Source organism: Poromitra crassiceps (assembly GCF_964638095.1).
Source record: "Poromitra crassiceps genome assembly, chromosome: 5".
Classification (NCBI taxonomy): Eukaryota; Metazoa; Chordata; class Actinopteri; order Beryciformes; family Melamphaidae; genus Poromitra; species Poromitra crassiceps.
Window position 1 is genome coordinate 63,733,782 of NC_139642.1, and position 16,534 is coordinate 63,750,315.

A 16,534-nucleotide genomic window follows, 5' to 3' on the forward strand; every position below is an offset into this window, starting at 1 on the left:
CCCCTCTCTCTCTCCCCACCTTTCCAAAAGCACTGCAATCTGATCACCCAAAACACTTTTTAATGCAGGTGTAATCTAAAGGGCATCGCTGTGTTTCTGTCTCTGCAGGCTGAGAGACGGAGCCAACAAGGAGATCCTGGGCATCATCGTGTCCTACAAGGTCAAGGTCAAGCTTGTGGTGTCGCGGGGCGGGTGCGTAGGCCTACATGTACCTGCACTCACCTATCATAACACACCTGGTGCGTAGGCCTACATGTACCTGCACTCACCTATCATAACACACCTGGTGCGTAGGCCTACATGTACTGTCCTGCACTCACCTATCATAACACACCTGGTGCGTAGGCCTACATGTACCTGCACTCACCTATCATAACACACCTGCTGCGTAGGCCTACATGTACCTGCACTCACCTATCATAACACACCTGGTGCGTAGGCCTACATGTACCTGCACTCACCTATCATAACACACCTGGTGTGTAGGCCTACATGTACCTGCACTCACCTATCATAACACACCTGCTGCGTAGGCCTACATGTACCTGCACTCACCTATCATAACACACCTGCTGCGTAGGCCTACATGTACCTGCACTCACCTATCATAACACACCTGCTGCGTAGGCCTACATGTACCTGCACTCACCTATCATAACACACCTGCTGCGTAGGCCTACATGTACCTGCACTCACCTATCATAACACACCTGGTGCGTAGGCCTACATGTACCTGCACTCACCTATCATAACGCACCTGGTGCGTCGGCCTACATGTACCTGCACTCACCTATCATAACGCACCTGGTGCGTCGGCCTACATGTACCTGCACTCACCTATCATAACGCACCTGCTGCGTAGGCCTACATGTACCTGCACTCACCTATCATAACACACCTGGGGTGCCTTGGTCTCAGTAGCACTAGCTATTTTTGTAACTAGCGGGTATATTCTTTTGTTACAGGGTAGAAATAATCATTTAAATTTAAATTTGTGGCGATCAAGCATTTTGGACTTCGGTTAGCGCCACTCTCTCTTTAAATCACTCATCATTACACATCATTACACGCTGTGATGTGATTGGCTGTGTGACATCAGTACAGATCATGAAATGCTGTGATGTGATTGGCTGTGAAGCTGAAGCTGTTACATGTTTATTGATTTCAGGCTCCTGGGAGATCTGGCAGCGAGGTAAACCTCCGTCCTCTCTCACACACATCTTCATTGTATATTTAAGCAATATAGCATGAGAGCCAGTGTGTTGTGGCAAATATATCCCGCTGATCAGCTGTTATCCCACGAGGCCGCAGGCCGAGTGGGATAACTGCTGAGCAGCGGGATATATGCCACAACACACGCTGCTCGAGTGCTATATTGCTTTTATAAAACGGTTTCCAAGTATGATAATATAATAATAATAATAATACTAATAATAATAATATAAGTCCGACTGGCATGTCATTCTGATAGAGTCAGTTGAAACACTACTGTAAGGCGGGACCGCAAGAACGTGCGGGTGATTTGATTGGATCGTTCTGGAGACTGAAGTTGACATTGGCCAATCATGGCGCTTGCTGAGAAGCTGAGAGCTTTCTGGAAAGCCCGACACGCAGCTCGAGCGCAGCGCTGCATTCTCAGCGCTTGCTGAGAAGCTGAGAGCTTTCTGCAAAGCCCGACACCAGCCTTTTTTTGCAAAGAAGACATTAGCCCGCGTCTATTCTTGTACAAAACATAATTTTCTGCGAAGTATTAGTAAAGTTATAAGCGAAGATCGATTCACAAGGATCTGACAGCTGTCTCCGCCATTTGTTTTTTCTACATTGTCATTTGAGGTAACCAAAGCCTTTTAGTAAGAGAGTTGCCATGGCAACTCAATAGGAGTGGGTTACTGGATTTATACAATGGCTGTGAACCAATCAGATTGCTTGATTTGAGAGAGCCGTTTTATAAAAGCGGGATAATGGATAGTGAGCCGGTGATTACTGGAAATAATGACCTTCAGGTGAATGATTAAGCCCTCCGCTGCGCGTCGGGCTCAATATCACCTGTCGGTCATTATTTCGCCAGTAATCACCGGCTCACTATCCATTATCCATTACATATATATATATATATATATATACGTACACATACAGTACATACATACATACATTATGCATACATACACTTCCTTTTTTTACAAACTTAGTTACTCCCGATAAACTTTGTTTTTTTTACAAACTTTAGGTGAACAACCAAGTCAGACTATGTGCATCATCCATTTAGAAAATCAATATCTTACAAAACAAAGTATTATGCAATTCACTGTAAAAAGGACACTAAAAAAAAACAAATGAAGCTCATTTTCTATATCATTTAAACAGCACATTGAACAAGTTCACTTTTCTTCTTCCAGACTGACATCGTCCAGTTTAAATCATAAGTGTTATATACCAGATCTCAGCTGGGCACATAACGTAAGTTATGACTATAACTATGGATCTATGAGACCGAACGATGACCGTCACCACGGTCTTACTAGTGAATGATGCCATCCTTCTACTTATCCTTCCAGACCTTTTGTCAACAAAGTCATGTGACTGACCTTATGAGGCCGGACCCGTAGGCGGAGCCTATGAATATATCCAGATGTCCGCGCCGACTTCCTCTTGCCTGGAACGCCTCATCCCGTTCCTAGCGACAAGACAGCGGTCATCGTTCGGTCTCATTGATCCATAGTTATAGTCATAACTAAGATCTATTTCGACCTCAGTCAGACCGTCACCACAGTCTTACTAGTGGATGACTCGTACCATCAGGGTCACAACAAGGAACGTAGGACTCCACTCCGTCACTCCTCCGTCCAGCAGCTGACAGCACAGCAGACCACAGTGGTGCCGGCGCACGGCGGCGCAGCCACGTTGACTCTGTAAAACACACTCCATGATGCTGCTGCACACATCTCTGCCGTAGACACCCCTCTTTGTAAGAAGATCACTTACAAGTTAACCCATTGATACCTGATTCAGCATTTGCGTGTATATCCCTCATTTGTGTGTGTATCCCTTTAAGACTGTCTTAAAGGGATACACACACAAATGCTGCATCAGGTATCAATGGGTTAAGGTCAAAACGACACTTCAAAAAAGACAGATGGATCATTATGAATTGATGAGAAATGTCAATGAAAACAGTACAGATTAAAGAATCTAATCTAATCTAATCTACAGGATGAAATATATTTGTACACCATTGTGATTTTCTTTTTGTTGGAGCTGTCTGGAATTGGAAACCCTGACGCTAGATATAAAGCGTAAACATGACGTCTTGTTTTTCAGCGACGTTTCAGTGGAGCTTCCCTTCACTCTGATGCATCCAAAGCCTCTGGAGGAGACCTTCTCCAGAGACGGTGAGACTTGTGTTCATGTTAGAGTGCTGGAGTGAGTCCAGGCTTCATTATGGACTGACTCAGTGTCTGACACTCTGAGGCTGGAGTGAGTCCAGGCTTCATTATGGACTGACTCAGTGTCTGACACTCTGAGGCAGGAGGCAGGAAGGACTTCCTGTGGACTTACTGAAGGTGCTCCTGTGCTTGAGCAGCTGGTCATGGAGTGGGTGGGAGACGTTGTCCAGGATGGAAGGTAACTTGGACAACATCCTCCTCTGTGACACTGCTGTCAGAGAGCTCAGCTCCAGCCCCACAACGTCCCTGGCCTTGTGGATCAGTTTGTTGAGTCTGTTGGCGTCCGCTGCCCTCAGCACACGACAGCAAACAGGAAGGCACTGGTCTCCACAGACTCATAAAACATCCCCTGCATTGTCTGGCAGATGTTGAAGGACCTCAGCCTTCTCAGAAAGTAGAGACGGCTTTGTCCCTTCTTTTAGAGGGCTTCAGTGTTCTTTGCCCAGTCCAGTTAAATTGGCAATGTAGGCTACAGTACACTTAAGCCAATACCATATGGAAACCTCTCCAGTCAAACCATTTCACAGATCACAGATCTAGAAAAATATGACTATTTGTCTGGTTTTGTTCGCAGCCAATCACCACAAGTGTTCTTTGATTTAATGCGATGCACTGTACGTGTGATTGGCCCACTATTGCCATATTTACAACCCATATAGTCTGTAGTGGTGATGAAGTCTAACGCAGTTCAGAGTGCCGAGATGCCAACAACATTCAAAAGTATGGCTGTACTACACAAAAACACAAAAAGGGATCGAATTAAGTCTGACTGAATGAACTCTATTGCTTCACTTTAAAGCCCCAATCAGTCACTGCGGTTCGCAGTCTTAAAGGGATACACACACAAATGCTGCATCAGGTATCAATGGGTTAATATAGCAGCTTTTTAGTCATTGAGGATGGTAGAGTGACTTGTAACAGGGAGAATGTCACCTCTATTGGTCACACACCGCCCTCCTGGGACTAAGCAGTTTGGTGCCTGCGTCCCGGTGGCGATATTTTTTTCCCATGATGGCGAAGGCTAGGCGAAGGCATGACCCGCCCCTCTCTGCCTCTGATTGGCTGACTGTACTCGGCTGCTTCCACCTTCCTTCCAGGCGAGCCAGAAGTATCTCTCAGACGTGAGCAGCAGGTGCAAAACAATCATTAAATCAACAAGCATGAGATACTTCATTATATGGAACGTTACAATTGCAAACCCTATATCTGAGTTATTTAGGCCTACTTAGCCTATTGCACAGACGTGTAATTTTTTCTTGTCATTCCAAATGTAATCACATTGTTGCTGTGATTAAGTAGAAGTACAGTTATTTGTGTAAAAAAAAAAGACTGGTAAAGCATAAGTACTGATTCAACTTAATTACTCAAGTAAAAGGAAAAATGTACAGGCTCTGAAATGTACTCAAGTATCAAAGTAAAAGGTGTTCTGTGCAAGGGGAATAGAAACTCACGTCATATTAATATAATTCAAATACTATTCAACTTAAAAGGTCCCTTCAAAACATATTTTAAGATGCATAAAGACTATACTTTAATCTTCTAGTCTTAATCTCTGTGACCCACTATAGCTCAGAGAGTTGGATTGCTGTCTAGCAGTTTGTAGCTTGTGGGTTTGAGCCTCAGTGACTTTTGAGGTTGTGGGTTCGATCCTCAGTCAGTTTTGAATGTCGACAGCCAGAGGAAAGAGTCATTTAAAGCCCTGAGAAAACCTCATTCAATCAGCCTGACTTGGTGGCACAGAGAGTAGGCTTGCTGCCCTGCAATATTGAGACCACATCCAATTTTGCGGTCGTGGGTTCGAGCCTCAGTCAGTTTTGAATGGTGACAGGCAGAGGGAAGAGACAAGAGCGCCCGGAGAAGAGCTGTGAGTGTGAAGGGCAGCTGGTGGTGTGAAGGAATAATACACACAGTGACACCGGGGCCAGAGGTTGTGGGTTCTAATCCCGTTCCGCTGGCACTGCCTGGAGCTAAGGGGGGGGATGTTCTCCCCCCCTGACCTCTGCAGAGACATGAGCTGAGGGTTATGAGACAGAAAACCACAGAGAGCTGAAATTTTACTGACATCGGAAGTACGTTTTGTGTTGTGATGTGTTGTGGTGGTCTGAGCTAGCTGCCGCTAGGCGTAAAAATAACTTTTTGAAAAACTGCTCTAGACTCAGTATATGACATGTCTGGATCTGTTTGCAGTCTGTCCACAGTGTCCATTTCTGTGGATCTGTAGGAGGCGCTGAGTCGCTCTGTGTATCTGCCTGTAGGAGGCGCTACGCTGGTGATGTTAAAGACAGGGCAGTGCTGTAATATGTCTCCTCCATCGGGAATCGAACCAACAGTCTACCTGTCAGACAGAGACAGTAACACAGCGGCTCAGCCGACTGAGCTATGAGCTGTTGGGAGTTAAACTTCTGATTTCTACACACTGTATTCACACTGACAATAACACAGAGCATAAAGAGTGAGACAGGTGAGATTTGTACCAGTGAGTTGAGCTAGAGTCAGAGACTGACTAGTCTCCTTCATCAGCTTATTTCTATCAGTGTTCAAACTGCTGGTGATGATAAAGAAGGATCACTGCTGCAGCTTATTAAGTAAGTACTTTTTAAGAAATCGCCTAAGGCTGGGATTGAACCAACAACCTTTGCAAATCACACAACATTCACGTGTTTATCTGATTGAGCTATATAATCTACTTTCTCTGAAGCTCTTATCATATTTAGTCAACCTCATCCTGATTTTATTTAGTCAAGTTTTCGTCGACTAAGTGTCTAAGTATTTTCATCTCATCTTAGTCAAAGAAAACCGTAACTATTCATTAGAATTTCCAAACTTATTGTAAAGATATATTAATCTGTTATTCTGGAATTGTTTTAAGGTTTGAATGTGCAATACAGACACAGATGTTTAACTTCTTCTCTTCTGATTGGATCTCTTCCCAATTCGTCCCTCCCTAACATTTAGTCTAGTTTTCACCAGTGAAAATAGGTAGTCAACTAACATTTTTCCTCATAGTTTTCGTCTACGAAATCAACACTGCTATGGATGCATGTCTCCACCTAGTGGTGCACTCCTCTTCCAAACTCACACACACTTTTCCACAACTACACCATGTATCTGAAACAATGTTTACTTACTGTCAATCTCATCAAAGTTTCTGAAGACCATCTCCACGTGATCCCACTCCATAAAGCTGCATTTCTCAATGAAGGGCTGGGCAAACACCACATACTGATACATATTTCAATTCAAATGCATGTCACTCCTGTGTTAGAATGAGTAAATGGGCAATGACACTGTTTTTATATAACCCTTGATCAATTCTCATTCATCTTTTATCTTTTCTTTTTTATTTGTCTGTAGGCTACATACGTGCACTGCCAAGAGTAGCGGCCGCATTATAAACCAGAGACCAGACTATATGAAAAACATAAACACACAGTGGCGTCTTTCATGCAGGCTAGCAAGCGAAACTGCTGTCTGTCTGACCACAGACTGTAGAAAGAGACGCAGGATAGCCAAGCGAATGTGATTGGATGAACGTTTGACACTAGGCCAATCACAGGCAGAGAGAGGGTGCCTCCAGCCTTCGCCATCATCTGAAAAAAAGAGATTGCGTCCCGGTGGCAAGATGCGTACATGCGCTGTACAGCTGCAGCGTTGTGTTCATGAAAACAAGGAACTCCGTGCGGATTTGCTACAAAAATGGCCTTTCACGTAACTATGGATTATTATTTCATCACGTGGTGAGTACCCGATGTCACAACATGTACATAGAGCTTTCTGACGCTGTGTTTTGTTGACTTTGAACGGCGATATCGATATCGATACTATTGCACCCAGAGGGCGCAGTTTCTCCAATAGCAAAAGTTGCTGAATGGGGCTTTACGCATACTGGTATCATCATTTTGTATACGATAGCCAGCCCTAATTAGTCACAACAGCGTCAGAGGTCACAGCAAGGGCACCCAGACAGCAGATGTATCAGGAGCGTATTCAGTCGCGACAGAACCTAGCAAAACATTATTTAAGTGGAAACGATGGTGCGTTGTGTTACGCACGCGTTGCAACTATGGCAGCTGAGAAGCTCGTTGCTTTCTTTTCAAGGAATTTTCAGAGCCTGATGAAGTCGGTTTAAATGTGTGTTTTACTAAAAAATATGCTTGATGTTAGTCACTGCCTCTTGCCGTCCTTGTTACTATAACGTACTTATGAGAAGGTTAACATGTCTTCTAATTAGCTCAGTTGTTGCAGACGTCAAGCTGCAGGGTACACATTTCTAAAGGACTTTTGTTGGATCCACTGTGCGCACTGCCTCTTTACATGGCGGGGTTTATATGTTACACAATGCTAATGGCAACCACCGCTCGTTACTAGTATGTATAGTAAGTTAACCCTATGCCTTAGCCAGCAAAGCTATCGCCTCCTGCAGTCAGCGGTCTCTCCCTCAATGTATTTACAACGTACTGTCTGTAGCTGCTGATTGGGTAACACCTCTGACACACCCACCAAACCAGAGACAACGTACCTCAAAACCCGTTTCACTCCGTTTCGAGGAAACACAACGGTCGACCCAGAAACCGGATTCAGATTGAACAGCTGGATCAGATATTGCGTCGTCATGTACCCTCGGGATGTTTCAACATTCTGTCCATCTTTCTTGTCTTCTGCAGCTCCAGATGAAGCTCCCATAGACACAAACCTGATCCAGTTTGACACAAAGTAAGTCTGCCTGCCAGTCTGTTTGTCTGTCTGTCTGTCTGTCTGTCTGCCAGTCTGTTTGTCTGTCTGCACATTAACACAACAGTGAATAATTGATGCAGGCTTTGTTATGCTCTTAAAGGTACCGTTTGTCTGGTTTATTGCTTCATCATTAACATGACGAGAAGAGCAAGAACATGCTGCTTGTAGGATGGGGGAGGAGGATTGAGTGATTAATTGATTGATTGATTGATTGATTTTATTACGGATGTAAAAGACAACAAAATCCAAGAGATAAACATGTAAAAGTGCAAAAGTGTGAACGAGCAAAAGAGAGAAGGAAAGCTGAAAGTCAGGAGTGGATGGGCAGTGATTTGGCCACCACTGCCAACCCACCAGCAACCAATAAAAATGGGGTTGTCAAAAATGTAATTTCCCCATGTGCTTTATATTTTTGCTCCAAGTGAAATGTTTGATGGTCACTCATGATTCAGTAGGTGGCTGGTTGGCTTGGTTCCAGGCGTCATGCTTCAGTAGGTGGCTGGTTGGCTTGGTTCCAGGCGTCATGATTCAGTAGGTGGCTGGTTGGCTTGGTTCCAGGCGTCATGATTCAGTAGGTGGCTGGTTGGCTTGGTTCCAGGCTTAAAACTCTTTATAGAAGGATTTTGGAGAAAATGAATGGGGAATTCTCTGATGGAACGCGGGAGCTGAGACAAAAGTGGGTGGTCAGTGTTGAGCTCTACTGTGGAGAAGATTCAGGAGAAAAAAAAGACGTCTGTATGATGATGTGTCATCATCTGTACGTACAGGATCTGGAACAGATCTGGCAGGACGAACACATCCGGTACCCTGCAGTCTGAAATAAGTCCTCAGATTAACGATCACTTTGACCAGGCACAATAAACAGTCAATCAAAGTTGAGTTGAAAAGGGTTTTGGCGCATCATTCTGGACCAGGATAGTCTCTTAAAACAGATGCTTTGCAATTTGCATATGCTCTCGATATACTTCACAGAGGGGAAACAATGTCAAAAACCATGTCCCGCTCAAGGACAGCCTCTCATTTCTCCAATCACCTGCCTAGGTTATGTTTACATGTTTCGTGATTGGTCGAATACCATTGAACTTACTTCCGGTCTGCCTCTGGCAAAATTGTAACAGGACAGACTGTCTATGGAGCATTCGAACATTGTTGAAGAGAGAGTCTGGCTTGAGCAACATGTTCTCATTCCAACGATGTAAAATACCCCCGCTTTGTGTGCAAGTATGGTACACCCCGTTAAACAAGCACTGCACACCAGGTAGGGGTGAGGCAGAGGTCAAGTTATGCCTTGGGGTTGAGGTGAGTCACATGGGGGTGAAGGGGGTTGGGTTTAGGCACTGGGGAAAGGGTTTCCAGGTTATGGTTAGGCACAGGAGTGGGGGTGGATTTCAGGGGTCTAACCCCTGGGGGAACCCGTGCGAGACGTTCTCGAGACCCTTCACCTTGCCCCAGGTGCAACCTCCCTGGAGACCAGCCAGCCTACAACCAGGTGTGCAGTGCTTGTTTAGCGGTGCGTCCGTGGGCGTATCATATTTGCGCACAAAGGTACCGTTACGTACCTTTACGTTACATACCGTGCGCGTAACGGATGAGGTGTGACAAAGCGGTGACATATGACACCGTCGCAGAGAGAACGGGTTGGCTTGGGTTGTTGGTGACATGCTTCCTTCCTTCCCTCAGCGACGACGACATCGTCTTCGAGGACTTCGCTCGCCAGCGGCTGATCGGGGCGAAGGACGAGGAAGATGAGGAGGCGGTCGACTCGCCCAAACTGGACCACAGATAGACCCTGGCTTAGTGACATATCCCACCGTGTGAAATCAATCAGGCAGATAACCTTCTTGGGTATTCTGAATCTATTGGAAACACTTGATGCTTAGACAAAAAAAGTGTTATTTCCCTGCACCATCCAGTGAAAATCACTGGCCAAATACTAGAGACATGGGTGTTGTTATGTCTCCAAGTAGCTAGCTTGACTGTTGACACCATATGTATTCACATACTTGCTGTTAGCTTGTTAAAGATAGCTGCTGTTAGCTTGTTAAATATAGCTGCTGTTAGCAAGTTGGCTGCCAAGATAGTCTAATTGTCAACAACACATTTTAGCTAACTTGAATTCCATGCTGGGTAATATTATTATTATTCAAAGAATCTGTTTTGCTCACTATCGTTAGCGTGCTAGTTAGCAATGCTAACAATGCTTTATCTGCCGCATACAAAACCATTGTCCAACACATTTAATCGCATTTATGTAACTCTTGTCATCAGTGGCGTGCCTGACCAAGTTGGTGCCCTAGGCAAGATTTTTGCTGGTGCCCCCCCCCCCCCCCCCCTCCCCCTCCCCCAAAGAAAATATAATAAAAATTATATCGCAGCTAATTCCACCACTGCAGTGCAGGCTCAGAATCGCCCTTCCCCAGTGGCGCTGCACTGCGCTGCGCTGCGCCGAAGAAAATTTGACGTTTTTTGGACTTTCATCCATGTTTAGAAGAATATTTAATTTTAAATTAACATTAGGATTATACTGTTGTGATGTCATTATTCAGTATCTTCTCCTTTTCTCACTCACTTTCATGTAAGCACCTGCTCTCCCTTTAGTCGTTTTACACTACAACAGACAGCAACACAGGCATAAACACTGAACTTATTATTATTATTATGGAAAACCAGATTATGATGAAAATCAAACACTTTTGAAGAGAGAGCGTATGAAATAAGATTAGAGCTGGGAAGCACAAACTGTTTTTTAATGCATCTTGTTGGTGGTATAAACACAAGACAGCCAAATCCAACAATTTCGAAATTCCCATTTCTTGCCATCAGGGGGTGCTGCAGCACCCTCAGCACCCACCTTCCAGCTCCCTTCCCCCACTCTGGGAAAAAGCTCCGAGCAGGTAGAAGGGGGCGCGGCCGCGCAGGGGGTGGGGTGGTATGGATTAGGGACCATGGTGAAAGTGCTGCAGCCCGGGCAGCCAGAAAGCCAGAATTAGATAAATGATTTCACTATTATTTAAAGACTTAAGACGTTGTTGTGCTTATTATTTGTCTACTATTGTAAAATAATAGTAGGCCTATTATCATGAAAAAGTATTACTAGGACTGCCAAGTCTGACGCAGAAAGTTGGACACAAGGACTTGTTGGCCACAAGTCCATTTTCTCACGCATTGAAAAACAAAATCATCATTGATAACCACCGAGCGAAAACAGGGCTGACAATGGACGGGCAGGCAAGACAGAGACAGCACAGCGCCAGAGCAGAAAACCAGAAATAGCCTGTAGGTTAGAAAGTCTAGCCTGGTATATCTGTAGCCTACAATATAATAGATGATGTAGCTCACAGCATGCTGCTGCGGCTCTCCCTCTTCTCAGGCAGGCAGAGAGTGAGTTGCTATTGGTTACGGGGAGGGGACGTGAGTTGCTATGGTTACGGGGAGGGGATGTGAGTTGCTATGGTTACGGGGAGGGGACGTTCTGTATTTCTCTGCACATCAAGCTGAAGTCAAAAGGAACTCATCAATCGTCATTCCCGACCAGTGGGCAAATCATGGGCTCCTGACATTCTTTCGAATGGCCTGCAGGGTGGGGTGACGTGTGTTGTGGTTTTGTACTCCAAAGTTGTTAACATTGAAGCTGGGAAAACGACCCGACTTCTCTCTCGGTTTATCATCGTCGTCGTCATAAATAAAAGGGAGCAAGTGGGCAATCTCTGCGATTAAGTGATGGCATCAGTGATGTCACTTGAGCAATTGTGCATTGTGACATCACTGATTATGTCATAGGCATTGTGACATCATCAGTGATGTCATAAGAGCAGAGGAGGCCGCACAGCGTTTGTTTCAAGCAGGCACGTTTGTTTAAGTTTTTGGCCCACTGATGATGTCATCAGTGACATCATTATTGACCAAAACCATTGTGATGTCATCAGTGAGTGATGCCATGCAGCGGCCAGCGGCTGAGCCGCGTATGCGAGCTGCAGAGCGGGTGAGCCTAGGAATCGAGCGCGCGAGATGCCTAGTGTCTTAAATAAACACTTTCCAAATGAGTTTATGGTCTGAATCAACAATTTCAAGACATTTTCGTGCTCTCGTCTTCTAAATTATGGCCCCATTTCGAGGAAAATAGACGATAAATAAGACTTTGGTTTGGCGCGTGGTTACCCGGTGACCATGAGCAGCGTCACCACTGCATCCCCTCTCCCCACACAACACAGCCAGCCTAGCAACACCGTTATCTTTATGATCTTTTAATAATTTTAGCAGACACACGTAACAGTAGATCCCCATTATGAGGTTAGTTTATCAAAATCACGCCTATTTCGAAATCTGATTTTTGAGGACGGGGCCAGTCAGCCCAGCGCCCATCCTCAGCTGACGTAAGACGGCTTCAGAGCTCATTGCCTGGGCACAATTTACGTCCATAATACCGGGCGAAATTACCTAAACTGGTCTGTGCGGCTCTAGCTACTGTAATGTCTTCGTAGTATATTATGTGATTATGATTGAATTCATTATGGATGATAAATGTTGCTTTAACAGATGAAAATAATTCCCTGCCATACATGTAAAGTGACACTTGAGTTGATATGGGGAGAGACTGCCTCTTTGGGCTCTATATCGTTATGTAACGTGACATACAGATCACCACATTTCAATAAATATAAAGTTTTTGCAGATTTGAATGCTGTACTGGTCGTTTGTTTTGCTCCTGTGTATATCTTATTTTTAACACATTTAATGCACTTGTCTTGAGGTAAAAATATGGTAATTTAATGTCATTTATTATTGGAAAACGTACTTTATCGATATAACTCAACATAGCCGAAGACCTTGCACAAATTGTTTGGGTCTTCTGGTAAATTCGGCATATAGACAATCAATCCACCAAGCGGCACACAATAAAATGCAACTTTTTCACAGCTTACTACAAGTCCATTCCACTCCATGGTAAGATGCCTCTCTTCTTGTGGTGAGAGGAGGGCATCTGCTCAGACTAGGATAGAGAATCCCCCCTGTAGGGAATTCTTCAGGAGTCAAGACATTGCTGGTGGCCTGGGAAAGGTGGTGGGGCGAAACACAGCTTCAGAGGATGAGATACAATCAGCTCAGGTACAGCGACCATAGAGGTGAAGGATCAGGGAAAGAGGATGATGATGTGCTGAGCATGGCTATATGTACTGCCACGTCATGGCCTCGGCAGTGACGTCAATAATAATAATAATAATGCATTTATTTTATATATCGCTTTTCAAGACTCAAAGACACTTAACAGTAAAACAAAAGACAAGCAACAGGCAGAGGGCGGAGGGTGATGGTTTGGAGGAGGTGGTCAGGGGTAGAGGAGGTTGTAAGCTTGGGAGAACAGGTAGGTTTTAAGTGGGGTTTTGAAAGTGGGGAGTGAGGGAGAGTCTCGGACAGTCAGGGGGAGGGAGTTCCAAAGTCGGGGTGCGGCACGGGAGAAAGCACGGTCACCGAAGGTTTTGAGTCTGGATGGGGGGATGATGAGGGTGGCAGTAGAAGAGGATCGGAGTGTACGGGAGGGGCGATGGGGGATGAGGAGGTCAGTCAGGTAGGGGGGGGCTAGGCTGTGGAGGGCTTTGAAGGTGAGGAGGAGTAGTTTGAAGTCGATGCGTTGCTTAACGGGGAGCCAGTGGAGAGAGTGGAGGACAGGGGTGATGTGATCACGGGACCGGGTGTGAGTGAGCAGGCGGGCGGCTGAGTTTTGGACCATCTGGAGTCTATGGAGGGAACGGGAGGTGATGCCGGTGAGGAGGGAGTTGCAGTAGTCGAGGCGGGAGGAGATGAAGGCATGGATGAGGGATTGAGCAGCAGGGGAGGAGAGGCAGTGTCTGACTTTAGCGATATTGCGGAGATGGAAATATGAGGTTTTAACAACAGAGCTGACGTGGGGATCGAAGGAGAGGGTGGGGTCCAGGATGAAACCAAGGTTGCGTGCCAGGGGGGAGGGGGTGATGGTGGAGTCGTCAATGGTGAGGGTGATGGGTCCAGTTTTATTGAGGGTGGATTTGGTGCCAATGAGGAGGAGTTCAGTTTTGTCGCTATTGAGTTGGAGGAAGTTGTGGGTTAGCCAGTTTTTTTTTTGCAGATATGCAGTTTCCGATGTGGGTGAGGGGTGGGTTCTGGAGGGATTTGGTGGCCGACATCATATTGACAGGGACTGATTGGCTATTGAGGATGTGGTGATGAGTCAGGAGACACACGTCATAACGGACGTCACACTTGGATTACGCTTGACTTAAGCTGGGAGCTGATGCCTATTGTGATGTGAGGTAACATGACTGGTCCTCATCTTGAAACTAGGTCGAGACCAGCATTTCAATCATGAGGGACCAGTGGGTCAAATTTAACAAGCGAGCTTTATTCACAAATGGCACAGCAACTAATTCTAAGGCAAGGCATCTATGGCAAGGCAGCATGGCAACTAATTCTTTGGCGTAATGACTCCGTGGTAAGATGCCGCTCTTCTTGTGGTGAGAGAGGAGGGCATCTGCTCAGACTAGGATAGAGAATCCCCCAAAAGAAAGGGAAACCCCCTTAAAGTGTGAATTATATCGAAATACATGGTCAATCTTTATTACATATCAAGGTCTTATTTTATCCAACCTGCCTCTGACCAGACGACTAATGAGCTAATCATCATATTTGCATTCAGATGCAACGTCACATGATTTACCGATACAGATAAGAACAAGGTTATATAACAAAGAGGGAAAATCCACGCTTCAGCTGACGAACCAAACCAAACCAAACAGGTGCCTCTCAGAAGTGGGACTGAGTTAACCTGTTAGAAAGAAGCAATCTGGAGCAAGCAGACTAACGTTTCCACACAAACTGTGTCTTCTTCGGGAGTCATAACCTACCAGAGCACTGGCAGATACACGTTCAAATGGGTCAAAGCTTAAAATCTCTCAAAGTTTCAAATATGTGTCAGCATTTGGCTTGTGTTATTGCAATGATGATATCCTATTGAGAGTTGAAAAAAAAACAAGTTTTGATCCATGGAGCAATCGAGTGTGATGTCTCCTGGAGGAACTCTCTACATGCGACTGTAGGGACATACATTTGATCTGTGTGGTTTTTCTTCCATTTACATATATTTTGTTGTATTCATTATTATTATTATAATAGGAGACATTCAATGTGTATCAGAATGTCTGTTGCTTTTACACAAATTAAATAAAATACAAATTATTAAATGTAGATGTATATTTTGTGTTTAGTACTTTGCTCCACTGTTTACGGTCTAAATAGCAACTTGCGCCGCGACTTTATAGTAATTTTCCACTGTTGTTGTAAGACGAGTTGACGTCTTCTATGCAGTGCGTTAACGTTATTTGTGAATAGCCGAAATGGACGCGGAAAAGGAAAGCGGAAGTGACGGAAAAGCCACCGTCACTTCCTTTTCCGCGTCCGTTTCGGCTATTCACTAATAACGTTAACGCATAAACACACACTGCATAGAAGACGTCAACTCGTCTTACAACAACAGTGGAAAATTACTGTAAAGTCGCGGTGCAAGTTTCTATTTAGACTGTAAACAGTGGAGCACGGACACGGAAAAGGAAGTGACGGTGGCAGGAGAGGTGTTCTGTACAGGAAGCTGAGAAAACAGTAGAGCTGTCCCAGAGTCTATTTTTCAAATCAAAATAGACTCTGGGTTCCCAGATTGAGAACTTTGTAACTTTGTTAAGAAAAGTGCCATAAAAATACAGCTGCCATAAAAATAAAAGTATTATTCTTCTGACTGAAACAGCTCACATGAATTCTAACATTCTAATGAATACTTGAACAAATGAATGACTTAATGGTATCTTTTTATTGGTGGATCATGTACAGCAGCTGGTTTGAGCGCATGCTCCTTCAAAATAAAAGTTTAAAACAGAAATGCTACATTCATATGCTATAATGCTCTGTCTGAATGACAACACTGAAAAAATATAGATCTATATTTCACACCATTAGAGTAACAGATTCTCATAAGGAAGAATCAGCATTCGTGTGTGTGTGTGTGTGAGAAAAGGACAGTATGCTGTATTACTAATATAATAACACTTGTATTCGTGATATAGATCAGACAAAGTCTGATCGACAAAGTCACGTCCTCTTGCGGGTTAGGCATACGAACCAAGGGATTCCATCAGCCATTTATTTACTCTACCAAAAACATTTCATAAAATGCTTATAAAGAGTTTTACTTTGTCAAACCAAACGATTCAGCTATATTTAGAATCAGGAGAGAACATGCAGTAAGGCAGAGTCCTGCGGGTACCCGCGGGTTACCCGCAAAAAGCTTGTGTAACAGGTAAAATATATACTTGTAAATTCACGGGTAAAAATTA

The 16,534-nt window shown here is 44.6% G+C and overlaps 1 protein-coding gene across 2 annotated transcripts in view; it reads left to right on the forward strand.

The window, feature by feature from the left end:
- The window catches only part of arrb1 (arrestin, beta 1), a gene marked incomplete at both ends in the record, with an annotated part of 28,421 nt that extends 18,458 nt beyond the window's left edge, over nt 1–9,963 (forward strand). The window contains 5 exons of one of the 2 annotated variants that reach the window (XM_083637319.1): nt 109–192; nt 1,169–1,192; nt 3,319–3,398; nt 8,114–8,156; nt 9,858–9,963. In XM_083637319.1, coding sequence (XP_083493445.1) covers nt 109–192; nt 1,169–1,192; nt 3,319–3,398; nt 8,114–8,156; nt 9,858–9,963 — 337 coding nt within the window. Of the gene's footprint in view, nt 1–108; nt 193–1,168; nt 1,193–3,318; nt 3,399–8,107; nt 8,157–9,857 lie in introns of both variants that reach the window. The other variant, XM_083637320.1, reaches the window with a different exon arrangement.
- Nucleotides 9,964–16,534: the final 6,571 nt, after the last annotated feature.